Consider the following 27,049-nt stretch of genomic DNA (forward strand, 5'->3'; position numbering starts at 1 on the left):
TGTGTGTGTGTTGGATACATTTTACCACTTAGTGATACTATACCTTAAAAATATAAATATGTTTGCTTACATTTCATACAAACTGCAAAACATGAAATTTGAAGATATTCAACTGCACAATAAAATTGTTGTTCAAATATTAAATTATTTTATTTAAAAATATAAACAAAATTAATTTTTAAAAAATGTGTAGTAATCTCTTAATTATAATTTTCCTAGAAATCAGCCTTAAGCAATATCTAGAACTCAATACAATCTTATTTCACTAAATTATTTTATTTATTTTGCTAACTACGCTATTTTCTTGTTTGAGTATTCTGTCACATAAGGTTGAAATGGAAAAGAATTAGATTTTGGTGTTATGGTCTCAAATTAAAATTTTTACTATTAAATGGCTAACTTCAATTTTTATTTAATTTGACACAAATAATTATTGTAGAATGTTTGCTGGATACTACTCAATAGGGTTGTATAAAATATGTCCTGGTCAAAGCCATAGTTTCTATTTCTGTGTTTAACTAGATTTAAGAACATAATTGTAAGAGGAGAAGGGCTATGTAGTTATTCTAGTACAAAGGGGAGAAAAACAAGTTACAAAAATAGATTATGGCTCAATGAGAGAAAGATTTTCATTATATTTTAGAGACTAATGTTTACCAAGGATAGATACCATTAAGAGTGGTTAAAATATGAGTAGCAAACAAAAGCCATGAGAATGAAAACCAAAAAGGACCTAGAATGGAATAAAGTATGTTTAAATTCTTCTACTCTGTTTGAGTTCTAACCTTTTCCCACTATGATTAAGGTAAGACTGGAAAAGCGTGGGAATGGGTCCAGTGTTGTCTGGGTCACAATTTATTTGTGGATAAATTGGACATTGTAGCGTCCAGTGTTTCATAGTCTTTCATGTCCCATGAACCTAACATTTTTCATTTCTAACTTTAAAGACAATAAAAAAATAGGGAGCTTTTAGCTGGCTTGGTCACAAATATTTCTGGTGAGAAAGAAATAAATCATCCCTGTTTTGGACTAAAATTCATACTTCTCAACTGTAAAACATTTTTTTTTCTTTATCTTTTAAACTACTGTGGCCAAACTGGCTTTATGGAACAGACTCTAGCTGCCACTTAATTACTTTTTGTAAGCAACTAAACTGCACATAATTTAAGGATTTATTTTATCCCCTGTTCTATCTCATAGCCCTCATGTTTTCATCCCTAAATATTAAAGTGGCAAAAAGGATAGTTTCCTCTCACTACTTTTACTTTCAGAACAAAATTTCTGGCACTGGGCCCTGAACTTTTACAGTAGCAGTTTCTATGATTGAAAACTGTTATTTCCCACCTGTGAGTTGCATTTTCTCTTCCTTTCCTCACATTCCTTCTGCCCACCCTTTCTGATTCAGTGTGAAAAAGCACATAATAACTTAGTCATGGTAACAGAAGAGAAAAATGTAGATGTCACTGCCAGTTAACTTCTCACCTCTCTACCCCTCAATGACATTCATTTTTCAGGGTCCAGGCCTCTGTGCTCAGCTGGGCACAGAAACACAGCCTTTCCTTGCCAGGTGCTGCAGTCTGATAAAATGCCTCTGCAGCATTCCTGCAAAGCAGAACCTTGGTTTCGATTACACTTTGTGTAGCATATCTGCCACCACAGCAATTTTTCTTTATTAAATAAATTGTTACCAGTGACTTAATACAGCACATCAGAATCACCTGTAGGGTTTATTGAGATAGACTACTGGGCTCCATTCCCAGAGTGGCTGATTTGATAGGTCGGGGGCAGGGTCTGAGAATATGCATTCCCAAGAAAGTCCTGGGAGATGCTGATGGTTCCGAGATCATGCTTTGAGAACCACTTTTCTAGTGGTTCACAAAACTTGATGCTCTGTTGTCCCACCATAGCTATTTTAGGTGAAAAGAAAATAGGAATTAACAGTTTTAAAACATCTGTAGGAATGTGCCTAAAGAGGTGGATAGAACAGTTTAATTTAGTTTAGTTTAGGGCATTAAAATACCTAGGCTCCAAGGATTTGTTATAAAACTATCTCTGCAATAAGGTCACAAACCAGAAATGTTCCCTTCTCTAATGGCCTTTAAAACTTTTAACTTCTACATAACAAAAATCTTCAAAATGATGCATTTTTCAGATGTTAACAAACCATTTTGCTTGCTTTCTCTCTCTCCCTCCCCCGCTCCCATTTTCTGTGACTTACCAGGTACTTTTTGTGCTGCTTTGACACTAAGGCTTCCATTAAGATTTGATAGAGATGCCAACAGGCATGGTTTATTAGGATGGGGGACAGTTTCCATGGAGAACACAATCTGAGTAGTATGGACAGAAATTTTTTGAAAGCAGGAAATGGCTCTCCACATGTTTTCTTGAAATGAAAACTTCTGCACTCCATCACCATGTACTTTAGGTTTAGACAACTTTCCATGGTAACATTTGGAGACTGGAAGCTCATCTTTATTCAGTGTAGGGTCTGAAAGAGTAGAGGTCTCTTTGCTATGTGCAAAGCCATGTGCATTTTTTATCTTCTTTAAAAAATGGTTCATCTGATCCAGTTTGGTAAAACTCAGGTTTGCTTTCAAAGGCTTTGATATATCCAAGTTGATGTCTGCTATAGAAGTGAAAAAGACATGAAAATTACTGAAGTTCTCTTATTAAATACCCATTATGATGCCAGAATGTTATATTTCTTTTATTCATCACCTATTTTTTTCCATGTAGTTAGCTAAATAGGAACAATCTCGTTTGACCACTTATGCCTATATTCCTGATTATCTATTCCTGCTACAGCCAGGGATGTACACCTATACCAAGTCCCTCCATTCCATCTTTGCTCTCATACCCCAATGCAAGCTAAAGCAGGCTTTAGTTACTTACCTGAAACTGGCATTCTTTTTCCCAAAGAAAAAGGACTTCCCTTTATTCCCAGAAAAATGTTTGACACAAACACTGATAGTAATCAACACTGATCCAACTAACTGACTGAAGCAGCCTCCCTTACCATTCTCTAATCAAGTTAATGCAGAAAATATTTGTTTCTCTTCTGTCACCTGCTGCAAACCACAAAAGTCTCTGCAACTTTTCCTACATTCTACATTGATAAGAGTTGAAATCTCTCACCCAAGTTTATACAGGTCGATTTCTTAAAATCTATAGTGCATTTCACAGGTAACATATACCAGACACTGTCCTTTTCACTTAGTTGTCTGACATTAAAACAAACTGGCCTTATTATTTGTTTTCATTTTCTTATTTCACCTTATACCACTTTTCCTCCTGCTTTTATTATTTTTATTTATTGGGGGGGGGGTTACTGGGGATTGAATTCAGAGGCACTCAACTACTGAGTGACATCCCCAGCCCTATTTTTCATTTTATTTAGAGATGGGGGTCTCACTGAGTTGTTTAGTACTTTGCTTTTGCTGGGGCTGGCTTTGAACTCACAATCCTCCTGCCTCAGCCTCCTGAGTTGCTGGGATTACAAATGTGTGCTACCATGAATGATTTTTCTGTTTTTATTATAAGACATAAGACTTTAAGTATCATGAAGACAGAGCATGTCATATATCTTGCCTTCTATGAAAAACAGAGAACAATGTTAGAAGATGATAGCAACAACATAAAACCCAAATTAACCTAAAATAGAAAGAAGATTCAGCTGTTATGGATCTGAAGCTGGGTGCTTTTTCTGAATTCATAACATGAAAACTTAAACCTAGGTGCTCATCTTGTAGCCAAAGAAACAACTTAGTGACTTGAAGTTGCCCAAATATCCACCTAAATCATAGTATTTCCCTGACTTCAGACTGGCATAGCATACACAGGACAGTATGCATAGGAGTTGCTAACTATTAGCTCAGCATGGACCCTCAACTCTTGCCCAATTTGTCTTCCTAGACTCAGCCTTTGAGTCACTTCCAGGAAATCTTTCTTGGAAAGTTTTTTAACGCCAGCACACAAAACCCAACTGAATTTCTATATACTAACAATGAGCAGATGGAATAAAAAACTTAAAATCTAGCATTTATAATAGCTCTAAATAAAAGGAATATTTAAATGTAAATGTGATAAAATGCAAAGAATCTGTTGGTTAGCCAGTGCAATGGCATACACCTATAAACCCAGCAACTCTGGAGGCTAGGACATGAAAATATCAAGTTGAAGGCCAGCTTCAGCAACTTAGTGAGACCCTGTCTCAAAATAAAAATACAAAGGGTTGGGTATGTGGCTACCAATTACGTATCCCTGCGTTAAATCCCCAGCACAAAAAGAAAGAAAGGAAGAAAGGAAGGAAGGAAGGAAGGAAGGAAGAGAGGGAGGGAGATAGAAAGGAATGGAGGGAAGAAGGAAGGAAGGAAGGAAGGAAGGAAGGAAGGAAGGAAGGAAGGAAAGAATCTGTATATAAAAAAAACTACAACATTGACAAAAAAACAATTAGGGGGTGGGGATACCTCAACAATAGAATGAATACTTAGCATAAACAAAGTCCTGCGTCCAACTAAATACTAATAAATAAATAACAAAATTAACATAATGGACAGATGTACCATACATAAAACATGTCCATGAACTGGAAAATTCAACATAAATAAAGATATCTGTTCTGGGCATGGTGGCATACACCTGTTATCCAAGCAACTCAGGAAAAATGTTTATTAAGCATTTGTTTTGTTTCACGAATTTGAACAGTGAATTGTAATGTTAACCTTCTGTGGTGCTGGTATCTGAATGACCCTTTCTCACACCAGTGATGTAGTAGAAGGGTTACTTACTTCTTCAGGCACTTTAGTGACTTGATTTATCTTTTCTGTGGGGTCATGCCAAAACTGTTCTATATGTATCAAACCTTTATTTAATCTTTGTATGATCTTAAATTTGGGATTACAAATAAAATTTCTTGATCATTTGGCAGTAAATGATGAAAGTTTTTAGAAAGTCAAAACTCCAGTATAGCTATATGTGGCCTAAGATGTTAATTTTTAATAAGAAATGAAATTATTACTTAAAAACATTTAGATAATTAAACTTTTCACATCTTTTATGTATGCCTGTGTATAGTATAACCTCTGCACAAGGCCCTCCAGTAGGTCAGAGTCCTTCAGGCCTCCTCTACAGTGAGAGTACTGAGCCAGTCAAAAGGACTGGGCACGTTAGACAGGACTCTAGGCCAAGAATGGGAAAAGCAGAGTTGAAAAGAGGCTATATTGTACTAGAAGGGTTTCCTTTCTAAAGTACCCATTGAGAGACAGGAACCACACACAAGAGTGAGAAATACCACAAATGAAATAGCACCTTTGTTGATTTATAAAATATACAACGTGTATCCTTTATTTGAAATCATGAAGTCAATGTCACACTTGGTAATTCAGCAAATTCATATTGATAATTGTAGTACCCTAGTGTCAACACATTTTCACCTCCTAGAAGTAGTCAGGTACAGAATGAATTAGTACCTTCATTGTAAATATTTTTCAGCCTCATAATGAAAGGAAGATTACTTTTAGAAATGGGAATATTACGCAACAAAAATTTGGCATTTTTAAACATAAAAATAAAAATCAAGCAATTTTAAAATTAATGAAGCAAAATTGAAGGGTCAAATGTTTTCTCTCATATGTGGAAGCTAGAGCAAAATTAGTAAAACCAAAGGAGTATGGGGGAATTATCATGAAACTAGAAGGGAAATCAGTGGAGTAGGAGAAGGAGATTGAGGAGGGGGAAGCAGGGACAGGAAAAGAGAGGAACCGCGGGATGAAATTGACCATTACACTATGTACATATATGAATATACCACAGTGACTTCTACCTTTATGTATATCAATAAAGCACCAATTTAAAAAATAAGTAAAAGGAAGACCAGAGGAAGAAGAAGAGAGGGAAGAAGAAGGAGAGAGAAAGATGAAGCACTGGGATGGAATGAACCCCACTATTATGTATAACTATAATGTAGTAATAATTTTTTTTAAAAAAAATTGATGAAATATAGTAACCTAATCATTAAGTTAAAAACATTAAAGAAACAGGCTAACAAGTTTTTTCAACAGACACACAGCTACGTAGAATAATGTTTTATAAGGAACCAGGCATAGATTGTTAATGTGAGTTTCATTCCAATTATTATCAGATCCTTGAGTTTAAAAATTTCAATTTTTTTCATAATCCTCATTGAACTTTAATCAATGGATTTGTTTCAAAGTTTAGATTTTGGGAATATTCAGTAATAGAGAATCTCCCAGCTGAGTCATCTACTTCTCTGCCAGATCTAATTTCTCACCATTTTGGGGACATATTTTGTATCTTTAAATTACCAAGTAAAATCATGTCTGTCAATTATTTTCTAATTGCCCTTCAAAACTTTCCAAACAGCTACCAGGAAATAGAATAATGGAATGACTATGGAGTTAAAAGGAGATTAGACAAATACCAATAAATTACAGTTATTATATGCTCCCATCACCCTAGAAGGTGACTTAATAGTGAGAGGAAAAGAATCATATTGCAATAATGAAATCAGAGAGGGAATTCAAGGCCCAGATGTGATTCCCCTAAGTTTATGTTAATGCACACCTTGTGGGGGACCAAACATCAACTGGAAGTTTCCTGAAAACTGTTCCAGCTATTTTCTCATTTAAAATGTTCCAACTTTACTTGACCCATTAGTCATCATATTACTTACATTTATGATGTATTATGAAATCTATTACCAAAAACCTGATGGGTTCAATATGGTTTCTTATACCTAAATCATAACATTTATAAAAGAAAACTCCTTTGTTAAATGTTTCTTCCTTTGGAATTTTATTTGCAAGAGACAATTTATTTATTTTTTTTTAGAGAAAAGTATGGCTTACTATGAAAGTATTCGGTGCACATGTTGGTGGCTATGTACAGATACAAGAATGGTGCTGCTCTTATTCCCCACCTTAGAGAGGCAAATATAAAGCATAGAACAAATCTATAATCTAGCTTGACTCGATAGTTTATAATAACTTTAATGAAAAAAAATTTATATTACTAGATCATAGTACATTTTTTTTACTCATTCAAATTCATAGTTTTGTTACTGTATCACAATAAAGGTATTCATGATGGAGTCCGAATATTTAACTAGAAAGTTTTCAAGACAATGAGATAAACATGTTTGTGTTGAAGGGGTGATATGTAAAGACCTCAGTGGCAGCAAACCTGAGTGTTTTAATTAATACCAAGTGGAACTGTATATAATGTCCCATGTCCTGTGAGGAGGCTCAGATATCTGATTCAGATGGCAAGTAGTTCATGGTGCTTAATACTGGGATCTGGGTATCATTACTATTAGAAGTATTACTTAGGCAACATTTTCATGATCAAGCACTGACTTTTTTACTTCATTATTCCCCTCAAAAAACTACAATATAAAAAATATGATTATAGAGTAATTGTACTGGTTTTCTAAGATGAATGTATTGAACTGGTCTTGGATAAGCTTCTCTCCTTTATCTAATAACCATAAAATGCTAAATATATTCCATGCTCCAGTAATTTGGAAACTTTTTTGGTGTCTATGTCTTTGTTTTGCTATTCTGAATGGTGGCATATACTCATCTTTAAAGACAATAATTACAACTTTTGGAAAGAGACAAATGTTGTTTTGAGCTACGTTTAATGAAAATGATATTAACAACCTGCTCAACAAAAAAAAAAATGAGAGATTAAAGAGAGGCTGGAGTGAATGGAAATGAAAGAGAAAAGATTACTGAAGGAAATGCAACTTAGGCTAAACCTAAGTGCACAGAATTAGGATAGGCAGAGAAAAAGGGAGCAAAGATTCAGACTAAAGGACCAACAGGATTAAAGACATAGAGATGCCAACTTACAGAGGATCCCCCTGCAAGAGATGAGACAATCTGAGCATCATTAAAAATAATGAGTTTAATACCAAACAATATAAATTAATTAGCCATCATTGGGATATGCTACAAAATATACTTATTTTTGGAAAATGTAAAAAAGTGTAAGAATTAAGCCTTTATCCTGCCTTTTCTTATGAACAATAGTACTGAGTAGCTAAATAGTGAGGAAATATTTTTCCTTAGAAAATATGGCAGCTAATATATAAAAAAGGAATGCTAAAAATAGAATATTACTATTTATAGCCTTTAACGAATTCAGGCACTGAGAACCAATTGCTGCTAATATCACAAAAATAGAAACCTTCAGACATTATACAGTTCCTAATGGAATAAAGCAAAATCTAATACAAAAGAGTGTTGCTTAAAAAAACAAACCTGAGCCAGGTGCGGTGGTGCATGCCTATAATTCTAGTGGCTCAGAAGGCTGAGACAGGAGGATCAGGAGTTCAAAGCCAGTCTCAGCAAAAGTGAGGCGCTAAGCAACTCAGTGAGACCCTGTTTCTAAATAAAATACAAAATAGGGCTGGGGATGTGGCTCAGTGGTAGAGTGCTTGCCTTGCATGTGTAAGGCACTGGATTTGACCCTCAGCACCACATAAAAATAAGATATTGTCTCCATCTACAACACACACACACACACACACACACACAGAAATGTGGCTCAGTAGTAGAGTGCCTGAGTTCAATCTCTGGTACCCCAACCCCCACAAAACAAACAAACAAAAACCCCTCAAATTAGATTAAACCAAATGCCAATTTATATGTAGGAAATACAGAGGAGGAAAGGGGTACTAAGGGAGCGGGTAAGAAGTTTTTGACTAGATAAACTGAAAAAAGTGGGTGGTCAAGATTCATATAAGTTTGATAGGAGATGCTAATCTATCGAGGATGGAGGAGAAGGAATTATGAAGTAAAAGGAGACTCTGAAGTTGGACTATGGAGTAATCAGGACATGTGCCTACACCTGGGAGGTAGTAAGCATAACAGAAGACCATATCAAAGGAAAAACCAAAAGGACTTGGGATAAAGAGAAAAATGACAGTACAGTTGTCAGAAGACACAATTGAAATAATGCTGCTGTCAGTTTTAAAGAAGGCTGGACACTAAGGTATGGAGAGAGGAGAGAAAAATTAATTTGATGTGAATTAACACATCATTAACAAAATATACCTACTAGGCAGATGGAGAAACAGCCTTGGCATGTGATGTAAGTCAAAACAAAAGCTAGGCCTTTGGAAGTTGTTAGCATAAAAGGGATGGCTGAGGCTGTTGTACAGAAAAGAACAGAAGGCTCAGGACTGTGTCCTTGGGAAGGAACAGGGTTAGTGAGTTAGGGAGAAAAGAGCTGAAACAAGCAGAAGTTAGGAAAACTCAGATTATTTTTTTCTTTTTAACCTAAGTTTACTCCAGTTCCTAAAAAGAGATTCCCTAATCACCCTCATTCTCTTCTGTAGAAGAAAGAATTCTGACATAATTAGGCTCAAGGTAGAAATAAATAAATCTAAAACTTTGCTACTCACCTCACTTCACTCTGTGAGACCTGGTGCTGGCCCTTTATCTAACTTTGCCATCCTTATGACCCATGTCTGCAACTTCTATGGTCCCACCTAAACCAAGTAGCAGAGAGGTATGGTACCCCAGAGGTACCACAGTCAGCTAGACCTAGAAAGATTTAAGTTTCTTCATTTTATAATGAGGGAAAGTAATTAACATGACTTATTGATTCTATCATAGAAAATTTGATATTCAAATCAGGTTGTTTTCTGAATAAAATAAAAAAGTTTATTTTGACATCCTAACATCTAGTTTGTTGTTTTGTCTTGATAAATCATGGGGAAAATGAACTATGATGATATAATGCTCAAAACTGGAAGCATACAATTCAGGAAATACAAGCCAAGGTTCTTATGGCTTTATTAACTACTTTACATTTCTTAAATGTAGAAGATAGCTGGATAGTATGGCTATAAAACTGAATTAACCTAGAGGCAGGACTCCAGTGATTAAAGTATAGGCCTTAGCCCTCATTCTGGAACGAGAAAGAGGCAAAGGATTAAATATCAGGGCAATAGTAAGAGAAATAAGTTAATTAAAATTAGCTTTTGACCTTTTCTTTCACTTTGAATCTTCCTGCCTTTAAAAAAAATCACTTTTGTTCTTCATTTTCTTCCCCAGAAAATGTCAGGAGACTATTTAGCTCACCTTTTTTCAGGTATCTTAATCCCCCTGAATCAGTCACCTTTAAGATACATGTAAGTTAATCCCCATTGAGTAATGAATTTAGTAAGAACAGAACATAAAAGCAGAGTTCACCAAGAAAAGCAAAAGAATTTAAAAAATACACATTTAGGGATAAACAACATAAAACTTCCACTTTATATTCAGATAAAGAAATCTATATGAAAGATGTATTTCTGTATTTAAGAAGGTTTTTTAAAATAAAAGAGGTTGGTGGAAATGTAATAGTTTAGGGTGTTCAGGAATTTTTTAAAATGAAAAATTAAAAACATAACCTACAAAACAATAAATTAACCAATGAAATATAAGTAAAGAATATTCAAAATAGGATTATAACCAATTAAAGACAAACAGATTATAAAACAAAAACCAAATACAACTAAAGATAAAACAAATCCAAATATAAAATAAAATTAGAAAAAATACACAGGTAATTCGATGAATAAATTAAACAGGATAAGACTAAATAAAAGTAATTGTATTAAGAGAAAAATGCATTTTAACTACAGACACTTTGTATATTAAACTAAAAGAAAGGTGAAATTGCATTTATAACTTTGTATTTGATAAACCCATGTAATTAAATTATATGATAAATGGGTCATTGAATTTATAATGAAACAGAAATGACTTGGGAATGTTGGTCCCAATTTGGTACTTCTGTTCCATGTTGTTATTTCAATGTCATTTTATGGTTACAGTGACAGTGGCTCAAAATTTTCTGTGCCAAAGAACTATGAAAAACACCACCACTACCACCACCAACAACAAACCAAGGAGCTGAAATGTTTTTGTAAATGACCCTGAGTAAATTAGAAAAATCTGCACCCTTACCAGTTCTTTTTCTCACGTCAGCTCTCATTAAATTAAAAAAAAAAATCTCATTTCAAAGTTAAGACATCCTATGGTTAACAAAAATTTTAAACTGGGATCAAGTGGGCACATTCCTACATTTCTGTATGATGTCATACCAAACACTTCCCAGCCGAATTTGAATTTGCAAGAGTATGAATGACTTTTCAATAAAAGAAGTATCTGATCTAACACTAATTTTTTCTCTGTATGCTAACTGTGCTGGGAACAGGTGGCCCTGCTTTCAATTATGGAGGGTTAGCATGCCAGTGTGAGGCCTGGATTAGTTCACCTTCTCACGGGGAATTTTCCTCGGTTGGGAATGGATTTATTATGGCTTCACACATGGAATAGAGCTCATGTCAGCTGAGGGCAGTGACACATCATATGATTCAAATTAACCTGCTGTGGACTGTTCCGCAGGGCTTAGATTGTGTATTAAAATGACGACATTTTAAAAACAGCTTGAAAGAAACCAGGATTTCTGAACTGCAAAGGTTCCAATTTGTTCCAACTAATCTATCACCTGCTGGAGATATTATTCTAGTGGGTTTCTGGTAGCTGCTGTTTTCCAGGTTTCTCCAAGCCACTGACCTTGCTAATGGGTACAATTGTTGCCTCTGAAGGAAAGAAGTGGGGGTTGGGGAGCTTTGAAGGAGTTTTTGATATAGATGTTGGGACCTACCATTTATTTGCCTAAGGTAATATTACATGAACAAAGGAAATAAAGGAATACTCACAAGCTCTGAAATATGTTTCCAAACACAAATGGTAGAGAACAGAATTTGTATCACTTGTTTAGAGAAAATAATCCTTAAAAAATAAAACTGAAAGGCTGATTTCCAGAACTGCTTACACTTTTTTGAAGAAAATGTAGGATGATGCAGTTATAATCAGTATTTCCTCTAACTTTCAGGGTAATCACTTTTATTGCTATTTAGGTTATAGTAAACCTAAATTCAAAAGTAAGAAAGAATAAATGAAACTATACTACTTTAGCAGTAAGACATTATCTGGGAATGATACTTAAATAAATATACATACAGATTAAAAATCAAATGGTAGAAAATATTCCTAAGGCTAACACTAAATGACAATTTTACATAAAAATTACATGTAATTCCTTTATTATTATATGTGATTTTTAAAAAATTTCCAAGGGAAGGGGACAGTATCGGGGAGTATTATAAAGCTGACGTTTGTTCTCCTAGTCTCAGCATAAATCATATTTCTCTTGCTTAAAATCTGGAAAACATAAAAATGATATACTGATATGGCAAAATGTTTTAATGTGTCTTGTTATGCAAATTTACCTTACTATTTGCTATAGATTTTTGATTTCTAAATTAAAACAGAGTAGCATTCTCACTATATAGTGAGAGAGTGCATTCTATAGAATAACACCTACTTATCTGCTCTGACAAATTATTTACAGTAAGAAAATTTTTGTCTAAGATAGTAAATTTTGGAGCTGAAGGATGTTAGGTTAGTGTTTTAGAAGAGATCCCAAAGAGTTGATCTATCTTTCAAATTAATCTTTCCTTAAATACAAAGAAAATAAAAGCACTTTTAGTTAAAATGTTTTAGACTTAGAAGAACTTAAATCACTCATTGTACATTATGTTTGATTTTTGACAATAAAAGTACCATTTTAAAAAACAACTCTTCTTTCTTTGTTTCATTCTCCTTTCCTGTATCCCCAAATTTCTGGAGTTCGGTGTTCAGAAACTGTGACTGATGCTCTTGGGAAAATGTATTTTGTGTGTGTGTGTGTGTGTGTGTGTGTGTGTGTTTGAGATTTTAAAAAATAACTTTAATAAAAGTCACATAAAATCTTGCTACAAAAAGAATAGTCCCCAGACCAATAGCATTCACTTCATCTGGGAGCTTGTTAGAAACAGACTTTCAAGCTCTACCTTCAATAACTTAAACATTTGAATCTCCAAATATATTATCATCATTATTAAAAGGACATGAAATAAAGTACGGTGCATATCTACTTCCCAGCTGTAAAAAGTATCCTAAGAAACAGAAAAGTACAATTACTTTAAAAATCACATTTCTGCTACACAGTCAAATTAAATGCTAAAATTAAAATGTACATATAGGCATTTTTCTTAAAATTCAATTTATTTGGCTACATTTGAAAATATGGTGCTACCTACCATATGGAAACTTGCAGATTCCATTCCTTTTACAAACAAATCAATCAAATGTAAACTACAAGTGAACTTCTTAGCCAAATTGAGTGAAAGACTGCTTAAAAGCAAATGAAAACTGAAAAATAAGAAGTAATCCAAGTTTCCCTGTCTTTCCTCCATGATCTAATGATGTGTTGTTCTTACACTAAACCTGTTCAGTCTTTCACACGTGAACATCTCTGAAATCAGAAAATGTCCTCCAACTGACAAAGAAAAACTGAATCAATTTCAATGGCAGATTTTTTTTTCTTTCTCCTTGGTGATACATAAAATGTTTTTTCTTAAAATTAATGATGGTTCAGATTCAATGAAATGTGGTACTTCACACTTCATACTTAACTGAGTGCTAGGAACCATTCCTCCAATCCATCTACTACTACGTAAAACCAAAGGCTTCTTCCAAAACTCTGAAGACACTCTTGACTGCCTTAATCAGTTTCTCACTTTCCTTCTATTCTTTAAAACCATGTTTAGATATTTATCATGAAAAAGTTCTTTATATTAGCACTGGAGATATGTGCTTAAGTAGAAGTGAAAGGATCAGTGCAGGTGATTTCAGGCTCTGCAGTCCAGACATCATGGCTAACTGCCTTCTCCATCTGTGTAGTTAGTACATCGACAGACACTCAACAAGGACCACAAGTGGATATTTTTCTTCATCAAAATCCATGCCTTCAAAGCTGTGGCTGGAGTCTTAAGAGAATGTAACATCATTGTTTGAAATTCCTAATGAAAAAACTAATGTTCCTTTGATGGCTAACATATTCTGAAGTACTATAAGCACAATGAAAGCAAAATGAAAAAATAGGAATTTATGTTAATAAATAGCTCATGCCACACTGAGGAGAATACTAATAGAAGAGGAGGAGGAACATAAGATGAAGGTATAAGAAAAAGAGCAAGACAAAGAAGGATGAGGAGAAAGAGAAGAAATATCTCTAATTATGTTAAAATTAGTGTGGGACAGATGCTCAGAACTAGTGTTTGGAGTCACAAAGACCTAGGCTTCTGAATGGCTCTTCTATCACTGGCATTTTACTTCACTTTTCTTAGTCTTATTCAGAAAATAGGAATAACTGCAGTACCCATTCCTGAGTCTTTATGGGTATGTAAAGCACACTTTGATATCTTTAGCTGTCTAGAACTGAGTGCTATGTTTCAAGTACTCTGTTAAACATCTAAAGTAAGTGTACACAACTAATTGATCTATATACATGCTATCTTGGTTATGTATATCATATATCCCATCCATCCATCCATCCATTCATTTTATTCTCTTTATATTACAGGTAATAATACCAAGGCACAAAAAGACTATAGCAATTGTTTAAGATTACACAATTAATTAACAGCAAAAGTAAAACCAAAATATCAGTCTTTAGCTTCCAGCCAATTATTCCTTAATCAAAAAAAATTGTCAGACTTTTTGATCTGTAGAATGTACAGCCTCAAAGACATATACTTCTGGAAAACAAATCAACTACTCATTTTTGGCAGGGAATGTCAAAATCACTAACAGATCTATATGCACGTTCATATAGACACATGGAAAGAAATGTAGACCCTTTTGAATTATGAGTTTCTTACCTGGTCCATTAAGAAAGTCTTTAATTTGCAGCATTACAAGGGAAGGTGGAATACCACTTTTGCTGTCTATTTCTCCAGGCACTGTCTGCAGCCACACAGTGTTGTAATCAAGGGCTTCAGGCAGTGTTTTCCCAGGATCTAGAGGGACAACAATAAAATTGAAAACATCAGTTACATTACAGACATCTCATTATGGGGTATGAGTTTGAGTTGATAAACAGATGAAAAAATGGTTAAATAGCTACATGTATCTTTCATTGTTTCCTTTATTTGTACATTACAGTCTACAAGTACTTGCACTGAACAAGATCAACTATGTCTGTAGTCTGTACAAGATGGGATGATGAAATCTCATTTTCCAGGACAAGGCCAAAGAGAAAAACACATTCCAAATCTTATATCATCTTTGAGTGAAGCTATGTTTCTGTACTCTGTTTCTGTACTCTGCTGATTCCTAACAGTTTAATAGTTAGATTTTTAAAAGAACATGATGTTGGAAACAAAGAAAAAGGGCAACCTTGTCAGCTTAAAAAAAATGCATATACATGTTCAAAGATGCAGTGGATTAGTACTACTTAGGGGTTATTTGATCTGTTTTAGAGTTTTACTGACATTACAATCACTTTTTACTACAAGGCTTTTGAAATTAACTTCAGTAGCTTTCCCATAACCTTTTCTAATGATAAAAATTGGTCAATCTTTTACTAGTTCCAATTAGACTAAAGCTTGGGTTTTTTTTTTGTTTGTTTGTTTTGACTTTGTTTAATGTTATGCATGTTTTTTACTTTTTTCTGGTTAATATTATGTATTTTTTAAAAGTATATTTTGGCTATTGGTGATAGCAAACTTAATTTGCTTTTTAATGCTTGGAAATCCACAGCTTTTATTGAAATAGCTCTTTAAAAATGACTGCTGTATCTTGGCATACAGTGTAGTAGGCTTTTAAAAAACTTCTAAATATTCACAGTTTTTCTTTAGTTTCAAGATTGTTTTACTCTCTGTGTTTTAATGGCCTCTGAATGTCAATTTTATAGGGATGTTCTTGCCATAGAGCCCAACTATTCCATTTTCAGTCTATTTGAAATGTGTTACTAAAGTGTTATTTATTTTAGCTTTTATTGATTGGATTGCTTTCAAGAATAGCATTTACATACAGAGTATTATATTGAACATATGGTTATATAGTATTACTGTCATATGTGAACTGGGCATATAAATTCTGCCTTGGAATTTGTATTTCTTGACCTTATCATGTGATCCTTATGAAATTTGGCACATACAAACCTTTATGTGATTTCAAAGAAAATACTGAAAGCAATTGATTGTGACGTTAGATCTATGTGGTAAAGATCAAACAGTCAGCTAGTGCATTCTTCCCTTTTTTATATGATCAGTGAATTTAAAACAATGAGTAGACCCATTACATAGTAAGACTATACTATTCTCTCTCTTAAATACAGTGGTCAGTTCTGGTGAATGGATAATAGAAATCTGATGCTATAGGATCTACACTCTGTATGAGCTATGTAAACCTACCAGAACCTGAGAATCTATTCCTAAGGTCTCTCCTATCTAGATGTCACCAAAAGTAAGTGGTGTTTGCAAGAGCTATATGAGGAGACATAATTTTTCACATTGAAGAGAAAACATCTGAGAAAGAAAAAGTTATCTGATCGAGAAAACATAGATGTGATATAAATAACAATAAATAATGAACAGACATAAATTAAGCTGAGGTAGAAATGTTAATAAGATGTATAAAAAACTGGAAAGTCAAACTTAAGTAGAACAAATAATAAGAAATGCATATTCCAAAGTATACAGAATTTAAAAAATTGTTATACTTATTGCATTAAAAAAAAAAAAAACAGGGCAGGGGTTGTGGCTCAGTGGTAGAATGCTCGCCCAGCATGCACGAGGCACTGGGTAAGATCCTCAGAACCACATAAATGTAAAATAAAGATATTATGTCCACCTAAAACTAAAAAATAAATATTAAAAAATAAAAATATAAAAAAACACAACCCCAGGGCTGGGGCTGTGGCTCAGCGGTGGCACATTTGCCTGACATGTGTGAGGCACTGGGTTCGATTCTCAGTACCACATATAAATAAATAAAATAAAGATCTATCAACATCTAAAAAAATTTAAAAAAAACCCCACAATCTGTTTTCTACACTTTTCTAGGGATAAGGATTCCAAGTAGCAGGACAATGTACACTATGGAAATGTAAGTACATTAACTGTTATATTCTACATCATCAACAATAAGATGCCCAAACTATAAAACGAAAGACTGGTGTACAGTAAGTATATGGCATACAAAACTTTTGTCAAAGGATAAAATGAATGAAGTAAAAAGTCAAATAACCAAAAAAAGATAAAATTGCAACATAAGTGACAGTGACAAGAAGGAGATATCACTAATATTTAGAGTTTACATAATCCATATAAACACCAATAGAAAAATCTGTGGAGTAGGGAATAAGTAATTAAAAATGGCATATAAAAATTCAGAAATTGAAACATTAAAAGATACTAATTTTAGCCAGGTGCAGTGGTGCACACCTACAATCCCAGTGGCTCAGGAGGCTGAGAGGCTCGTCCTCCGTGTGTGTGTGTGTGTGTGTGTGTGTGTGGTGTGTGTGTGTGTATATATACACACACACACATACATATATACATATACACGCATATATACACACACACATATATATACATACACACACATATATACAACACATATATATATACACACACACATATACACACACACATATATATACACACATATACACACATATATATGGATAAATTCATAAATTCAAATATATAACTAGTTTTTTGAAGCTTTTTAAAAGTCTTCATTTTTTCTTTTACTAATCCTTCTGGAGAGTACTGCTTTGTGAAAAAACAGGAAAAATCTGTTTAGCCTCACTCTTAAATGGGGATTTACAAATTAAAATGATAAACTCAAGTTTTCATTCATGAGATTTGATAAAAAGATTAATGCTGATATCCTATTGTGTAGAGGGCAAAGGAGGAGAAATAGATCCTCCATGTAAGGTAGATAAGACTGTACATGCAATATTTCTGTATGATCAGGGGAATTGGTTGAGAATGACTGCTCATCAAAATTCAAAATATTCATGTCCTTGGCATCAGAAAGTTTATCTATAGAAATCTAACTTAAAAATACTTGAGAATCGTAGATTAATGTCCAAAGAAGTTGACTGTAGCATCATTGGAATATTAAAAATCTGGGGAAAATAAAATTAAATATCCATCTATAGAGAAATGGTAAAATAAAATAGGACTAATCTATGAATACTACACAGAATACTATGTTGCTAATAAAGAGAATAGAATCTCATGCACTGATATAGAAGACCTTCAAAGTATTTTGTGATTAAAAAATAAGTAGGACAGTAGGGTTAGTAAATTTTAATATAAAAAGCCTATATATATATAAATGTATACATAGGTACTTCTTTTTTAAAGATGTATGGATGATCCTAACCATATTTTGATATATAGACCTTATAAGTTATTCATAACTAAAGAAAAAATAGGATTCTTTACAATCAATTTATAAAAATTAAAAGAAAGAGAAAAAGAAAAAAACACTTCAACAGGTATTTTATGTCCTTCTCTCATCAAGGTATAAACTGGGGAATGCCAACTTCTGATTATGTGAGTGAGTTTTCCAGGTCAGTGAGGTACATTGTGTGCAGGTGCCTTTCCTATAGTAGACCTTAGAGGGCCAAGCCATGTGGTATTCCACCTAAAAGTCTACCCTGGGGCACTTACAGGGGGAAAGAGTTAATAAGAGATAAACCAACTGATACTAGTGGGGAGCAGAATCAGGATTAAGACTACAAAAGTCTATGAAATCTAGCCAAGAAAACCAAAATTTTAATGATTATTTCCTATGAAATATTAGGACAACTGCTTTTTTTAAGTATGTCTGAATTTATAAGGTTGGCAGAACAGAATAATTTAAGTTAGAATCATCCAGAAAAAATATAGGTAGCATTGCTGATGAATATGATAGAACCAGTATCTCCTCTCCTGGCTTTGGTTCAAAACTCTCCTTATATCTGCCTATAGTCTTGGCAATTAGTTAAAGCAGGACTAGCACAAGAGTATGTTAGAATCCTAGAGAAACTGCTCAAGTTCCAAGTTCCAAAGTCACCATTTAGTCCCTATGATCAGATGCTAAAGAAGATGACTTCTAGATTTCTTGGACTCTCCTCAATTTAACTTCCCCTTAATTCCATCTTCAGGACAAGAAAATGAGTCATGTTCACATTTCTTGGGGTCCATATACCTGGGAAAGCACCAGTTCAACTAAGATTAAATGAGCTTGTAAATATAATACAAGCAAAATGACAAAGACTAGTGTTTCATACTGGAAGCTCCTTCCAACTTCTTTATACTTCAGAAACAGTTAATTTATTCAAGAGGGAGAAGCTCTCAAAGAAGAATAAACTGTGCCTAATGTTGGATGGGCACATTTACACTTTTATACTGGATACTTCTAAGAAATATCCATCATAGATACAATTCTTTTACATATATATATATATATATATATATATATATATATATATTTTTTTTTTTTTTTTTTTTTTTTGCTTTTTATACTATAAAGAACTTTGTTCGAGATAAGTTAGAACTCACTTTTAAAAAACACTATTATGGACCAAGTTGTAACATTTCCTTTACATTGACCTCATCCCCCCCACAAGAAAATCATGTCACAAAGAAGATCTAAAGAGAAAACTGAGAGCCTCAGTTCAGTTTCCAGATTAATCAGAGTATTGGATTTCATAGGAACTTGATCAAGATTGGATTCCCTATATTCATAGACGACTTTACTTTTCTTTAAAAAAATCTCATTTCACTGAACTGCATGGGACAAATTCCACTAAATCTGATAAAACTGTTTTTTAAAATGCTGTAAACTAAAAAAAAAAAATTAACAACAACAACAAAATGCTGTGAGCTATTATTTTTAACCCTTGGCAGACATTTGTAGAGTTAAGTATACATTTGTTTACCATTGGAACATACTAAATACAACATAATTCAGCTTAGCCAACTCAAAACAAAGCTTTGAAAATGAACTCAATTATGTTCTTTTAATTTTCTACATGTCAAAAAAATTGCTTCCCAAACTCACATAAAACAGATGAATGGGACCATTTTTTAAGCTTTATTATTATGCTGCTTATGTTCCACTATATATCCTGCCATATCCATATTTTTTCTTCATAAAAAGTTAAGCTTTTACTAAGTTACTAAAAAAATGTTTTTTCCTGCAGATTTCAGTGGTAGTTTCCTCATTATGAGAATGATAAAGGTTTAGCTCAGTGTTAAGAGTGTTCGCCTAACTCACACAAGGCCCTGGGTTCAATCCCTAGAATTATTCTTAACCTCCCCCCCAAACTGATGTAACACTGAATATAAAATGTTACATTACTTTTATCCTGAATACTTCTAAGAAATACCCATCATAGATATGATTTTTTTTTACTTTTTATACTATACATAAAGAACTTCGAATTTAAAAAGCCAGTGCCATAAACATCTGTTTATTTCAAAGTACAATACCCTTTATAGAAAGGACTGAAATGGAATTCTAAATGAACATCATTTCCCTCCTTACTCTCCCCTCTCTTCTCTACATGGTGACTTTCATCAATCATAGGCTTACTGTGGAATTGATAGTCTGCGTCTCTTTGTTCTTTCTCTTGACTTAATAGCACCTCTGCAAAGGAATTGGCTGAGAAATGGCAGAAAAATCAGTCAGTCCAATAGGTATTTTCTCTGGCAGTTCCAGGCAAACGTTTTTGCATGGGAGATGCAAGTAACTATAGCCACAATAATACTTTGGTTCCCTTGACTCAATTTCCATATTATACTCCTATTGTTTATATTTCTGTGGAAATGAGTGCTAACCTAAATATGAAGTACTATTGAGGAAATCCTCAAGCTATCCTCCTGCTTCTGCCTCCTGAGTAGCTGGGACTACATGGAGCATGCCACCACAACCAGCTTAACCACTTTTTTCTTAAGCAATCAATAGCCTGTCACCCTATTACTGGCATTGGCCTTCCAATGTATGAATCTGATCTTGTTTCTGCTTGTAGGGTCTTGTCTAATATTGTCAACTCATGAAATGATACCATGTTTTACTTCCCAATCTTACTAATGCTTTCAGCACTACTAATGACATATAATTTAAATTGTTTTTGCCAAACTATTATTATCATAGATTCAAAATTCAGTAAATTTTGCTTTGATGCCATATTGCTTTGCACTGATTGGATTTTCTGATGGTAGCACATGATAAAAACATCACAAATTCCTCAGATGTGCAATAAAACAAATGCTTATGTGACATAGCATTGCAAATAGCTTCAAGATTTACTTCTGTCTCAATTTTATCACTTCTAGAAAGCCCAGAAGCTCTACTGTAATTTTTCTGAAAGAAATAACAGATATATACATTTTTATTCACTTTTGTTGGTGAAGTCTTCAATGAACTGTTATACAGATTATAAGTGTATTTGAGTCCATCATAGCTAATGGGACTAGGCCTGTCCCATGCTGCCACAGAACCAAGGTGTTGCCTACACCTGCTTGGGGTGACTATTTCTCTTTGGTCTGAGGTACACTGCTGTAACATTTGTGATACAGCATTGAGATCTTGAGTAATTACTGGAAGGTGATATGATACTGTCCTATAGAAGAGATTTGAGAAATAATTTGTTAATGATCCAGGATTCACTGAGCACAACTTAACTTTCACAGTGCTTTCCTACATGTGAAAGTTTTAACATGGAAAAAAGTATGGGGTAATGAAAAGAACAGGGACTTGGGAGTAGTCAGATTTGTGTGTAAGAGCTGATCCCTTTTACTGGGTAAATTCAGTTTCATGGAGCCCCAGTTTGTTCCCAAAGTGGGGGATAGTAAACTAAATTACGAGACTGTTGAGAATTCTATATTATATAATGTATACAAAGTGTTTGTATGGGACTTGTCTTGGTAGGAATTCAACAAAGAGTCACCATTTTGTTTCTTCTATCCAAACTCTAAACAAAATGAGTGTGTGTATGTAACGTATGTCATTCAAGTGTATACTCTTCATAGTTTAAAAAGTTCTTTTTTTTCCTTTTATTTCCCATCTAAAATAAGAGGAAAAAATAATAGAAAAGGTAAAAAAATTTAAAAAAGGTTTGATTATTATAAAGTATGCCATTTTAGTCTTAAAAATTTAAAACTAAGTTTTTATTCTTAAAATTTTTGTATTTAATTTAAAAAATATTAATTACTAAGATTTTAAATAATAGTCAACATATTTGACCTCCCTGTTAGTACTTCAGACTGAGAAGAAATTTCATTCCACTTTGGTTCTGATGATTACCAAAATTATATCCTTACCTCCTTTCCCCTTAGAAGTATATGGCCTATATGTAAATCAAGGAAGTAAATAATCTACAAGCCAAAATAGTCTGTTTTCTATTTTCTAAACTAGACATGAGAGTAGTATCTGAGTATATCAACCTTTATACAAAGACGACTCTGGAATTAGACTTGACAGTGATTTTCAAGTGAACATAGTGAGTGTGGAAGGAATTCAGTTTCACAGGCTGTACAGAGTGGAAGAAAACATCTAAAAAGGTATCAGGACAATAGGTCAGCACTTCAAGATTTCTTGCTTTCCTTTCTCTCAATTCTTAAAAACGATGTTTGGAGATGGTCTTTTAGTTTAATCCTTTTATATCCAGATCAAAACAGACGAAGTTTCTTAAAAGAACTTGCAGAAAATTTAAAGGAAAGCATTTTGTAAGACCTATCATTCTAGATCTGTTTGCCTCTATCTATGAAATTAACGTTGTTAAAGCTTCCAAGTGAATTAATTAGTCAGAAACCGTGACTGGTTAGTCTTGGCTAGGCTTAGTGGCTGAAAGTACAACCCCCTGCAATAAATGAACCCACTACCAGAATAGTAACTCTCAATCTCTGGACATGTGAAAGGCAAAGCTATAAGCTGTAAGTTTTATTTGTTTTTCTATATTTCTTTTATGCTTCATAGTTTAATGTTTACCTGCTGCAACATGTGACTAAATCAGTCAGGGTCACTCCAGGTGAACTGGGCTGGCACTAAAAATCACAGACACAGAAAGTACCTTTTTCTTTGGATTCAGGGACAGCTCCTCTGCCCCAGCTTCCACAAGGGAGGGAAGAGAGGCAGGCATAAGAGAGAGAGAGAGAGAGAGAGAGAGAGAGCATGCTTATTTATTGGGGGAAAGACACTCCAAATGAAGCAAGGGATTGGGTTTTAGAGGGGTGTAGCTCCATCCCATTGGGTGACACCCATTCCCAGAACTATAATTCCTTGTCAAACTAAGGTGAGGTCCACACCTCCACTGCTCAAGGCTAAGGATACAGACTCAGCTCCTGTTCATGGTGGCCCGACAGTTACCCTTTTTTTAAAAAAAACAAAACCAACCAAACAAAAAAAAACTAGCCACAGAGGTAAATGTCCATGAGGTCCCTATGATACCTTATATTATTAAGAATCCTAGATCCAAAAAACACCATAACACCTCAATTCATGGAAGCAGAATTGTCTAAGAAAACAATTCTAAACTGTTCTGAATATACCTGAGCATCATCTCTTTCTGGATATCTAGACCTCTGGCTAACTTCATAGCATTATTTCCTATGCTCTGCTCTTTTTCACCTTCTCTGCACCTGGTAAGATGTTTGAGGAAGGACAAGAGATTTCCTGGCTTAAAACACCTGGTCTGCGACACACAGGAACAGAGGAGATTATAGTGGCTGCTGGGATATTTGATCATCAGTGTACATTGGCTCTTAATTGTTTAGAATCAAGGCTTCCCTATCTCATGATATTATAAAGTTGTGGTAAACATAATTTTAATGCCTATATAATACAGAGGATATACCAGGGTGTATTGTTAGGCATTTGATTATATCTTGTTTTTCACTGTCATAAGGAAAGCTGGGATTAAGTATTTTTATATTAAAGCAATTTAAATTTATCTTCCTATAATTCCTGAAGCAGAATTATAGGGTAAAAGAATGTAAATATTTTAAAGTTCTTAAAATTTAAATTGTTTTTGGTCAAATTTTCTTCCTTCTTTCCTACTTCCCTCCCTCTTTCTCCTTCCTTCCTTTTTTATAAGCATTTTCTTTCCTTTTTAAAAATATATTTAGTTGTAGATGGACACAATATCTTTATTTTATTTATTTATTTTTATGTGGTGCTGAGGATCAAACCCAGTGCTTCACACATGCTAGGCAAGCACTCTACCACTGAGCTACAGCCCCAGCCCTAAGCATATTCTTTCTACTTAATGATGCTAGTGAATACTGTGTGAAATATGAATTCAAGAAATTCCTTTTATTTTGTCCTATTCTGTGATATTCTTGATCACTTTCCTATTTGGTTGTTTTCATGTTAAATTCAGTTCAATTAAAATAAAGTGTTATCCTGAAAAGACATGTAGTAACATGTTCTTTAGTTTAGTTTAATCCTTTTATGTCCTTTTATGTGTTTCTTTCTTTCTTTCTTTCTTTTTTTTTAGTTGTCAATGGACCTTTATTTTATTTACTTATATGTGGTGCTGAGAATTGAATCTAGTGCCTCACACATGCTAGGCAAGTGCTTTACCACTGAGCCACAACCCAAGCCCCCAAAGGTGTTTCTTAAAAGAACTTGTAGAAAATTTAAAGGAAAGCACTTTATAAGACCTATCATTCTAGATCTGTTTGGCTCTATCTAAAAAATTATTATTGTCAAAGCTTCCAAGGGAACTTAGTCAGAAGCCATGACTATGCTTAGTCGTGGCTAGGCAAAGTGGCTGAAAGTACACCCCCCTTTAACTATGAAAGGAAGTTGAACTTAATTCTAACCATCAACCTCTTGTCTACTCTAAGCAAAGTCTGAATTCTGTATGAGTAAAGTCAATTCAGAGCCAGGCATGGTAGTGTACCTCTACAATCTCAGTGACTTGGGAGGGTGAAGCCAGGAGAATCATAAATTTGAGGCCGGCCTCAGCAACTTAGCAAGATCCTGTCTCAAAATAAAAAATAAAAAGGACTAGAGATTTAGTTCAGTGGTAAAGTGTCCTTGGTGGTTCAGTCCTCATTACCAAAAAAAGTAAAAATAAAAAAATATATAAAGCCAAGTCAGTGTCTTTAAGTGATTCTCCCCATTTTTTTCATTCATTTTAAGTAAATTCTGATGATTAAAATAGGTATCACAAAGGCCAGGATATTAATCATGTTAAAAAATGAGAGTCTATTAATTTCTCTCTTCTGCTATTATTAAATATTATATTAATAACATCATACAATAATACATTATATAATATTAAATATTATTATATTAAATATTATTAAATAACAGAAGTCTCAACTTACAGCTGAATAATGCTTTACATTTACAAAACATTTTGGAAATATTATATCATTTGGAACTCAGATTAAACCATTCCAGTATAAAGACCAGATATTATTATACCCATTTGAAAGATAAGGAAACTAAAGCACTAAGAAATACATCTGCATCTGAACCAAAAAGAAAAGTCAGGGTTTCTAATGTCCTTTCCAATATCTTTCTCCATATAACATTAATTCCCCCAGATGACAGGGCCATTTCTTATTTAACCTTCTCCCTGAATGAGGTACTAGAGTGCCTCTCATTTAAGAGATCTACTTACTTGCAGATGCCTGTCAAAGTAAGAATTTCAATCTCACATTATTTTCCAACAATAAATGATTCTAGCAGCTAAATTTTCAGATAAATGTCAAGTTGTGATCATTATGACGTTAAAGTCACAGGTTAATTCTAAGCCTTTCCAGGGACATTAACAAAATCTTTAATTCTAAAGAGACAGGTAATTTGAGTCATAATAACTGAATGAAATCAAGATATGATTTATGAGGTGTAAAAAGCTAGCTTATGGTTTTTTTTTAACTATTAGTTTATTCAAATGTCTTTGGCACATTTTTTTGCAGTCCTATTCATAAAAGCTAAAACCGTCAATTTCTGAAACTGAGAAATTTCACATTACACAATAGTTATAAATATACTGAAATGATGTTAATTTTTCAGTTAAGTACAATTGGTATTTTGAAATAGGCTTAAATATATATAACCAATTAAAATACAACAATAATAATGTTAATATTCATTGAGCCCTGTGTAGTACACTTAACCAAGAGCTTCACACAACAATTAATTCTTAAAACAATGCTAGGAGGTTGCTACTACTATTACTCCCACATTACATATAAGGGAACCAAACCAAGGATTAGAAACTAAAATAACTTATCCAAGGTCATACAGTTGTAAATAGCAGAGCTGGGATTAGAACTCAAGACTGATTATCTCCAAATCTAGAGTCTTCTTGGACTCCATTTCATGTCTGTCTCTTAAATGGACATAACATTATATCTGCAACATTTATGAAATTTTAAAATGCAGAAAATACTAGAGATATTATCTTGGATGTTACTCTCCAACAAAGAAATATTGTCTGCTTTTTCATTATGATACAATCTAATAAACTTAAATTTTGCATTTTAATCTAGCTGATGTTTTCATAGTTATAATCAAATAAAGAAGTTGCAAGATGAGTTATCATTTTCAACTGGATTATTTGTTAGGTTTTAGCACACATCAACGAATCATAAGACACTGGACTGACTGTATACCAAGAAGTATGGTGGTAAGTTAAGTTCCTTCAGAAAGGTTGAAACTTTCAACTGATCAAATGGCACAGTCATTTCTTCAAAAACAAACAAAAAAGCCCTACATCAATAAGAAGAAAAATGACATTCTGAGGCTGCCTTGGGCTGCATAGTTAAGTTATGAGGCAATTTCAAATCTGGACTCCATTACCTTAAACAAAACAAATACCAATTTTTAAATATTTATAAACACAACTAATATGATTATGTTAAAAACAACTACATACATCTTTATTTAAATGAGAATTGCCAATAATACAGCTGGTACACATAAAGGTACTGGCAGAAGATCTCATTTCTGCTAGAGGCTGCTCTAGGTGGAAAGGGCATGGAAAAGACTATTGCCATACTATTTTAATATTTTTAAAGACCTCTTAACTTATAGACATATTATTTTATTTACTTGAACTAGGTATAAAGTCATTTGAAGTAGATCATAATTAATAGTTAAAAAGAAAGATATTTAAGCTG

The 27,049-nt window shown here is 33.6% G+C and overlaps 1 protein-coding gene across 1 annotated transcript in view; it reads right to left on the reverse strand.

Annotated features, from left to right (window-relative positions):
* Positions 1–27,049, reverse strand: part of Vps13b (vacuolar protein sorting 13 homolog B) — a 720,349-nt gene that overhangs the window by 174,041 nt on the left and 519,259 nt on the right. Inside the window, exons 35-36 of the mRNA XM_077801386.1 lie at positions 14,786–14,923; positions 2,219–2,626 (exon numbers count right to left, since the gene is read on the reverse strand). Of these exons, the coding sequence (XP_077657512.1) occupies positions 2,219–2,626; positions 14,786–14,923 (546 nt within the window). The remainder of the gene's footprint in view (positions 1–2,218; positions 2,627–14,785; positions 14,924–27,049) is intronic.

Source organism: Urocitellus parryii, chromosome 7 (assembly GCF_045843805.1).
Source record: "Urocitellus parryii isolate mUroPar1 chromosome 7, mUroPar1.hap1, whole genome shotgun sequence".
NCBI lineage: Eukaryota > Metazoa > Chordata > Mammalia > Rodentia > Sciuridae > Urocitellus > Urocitellus parryii.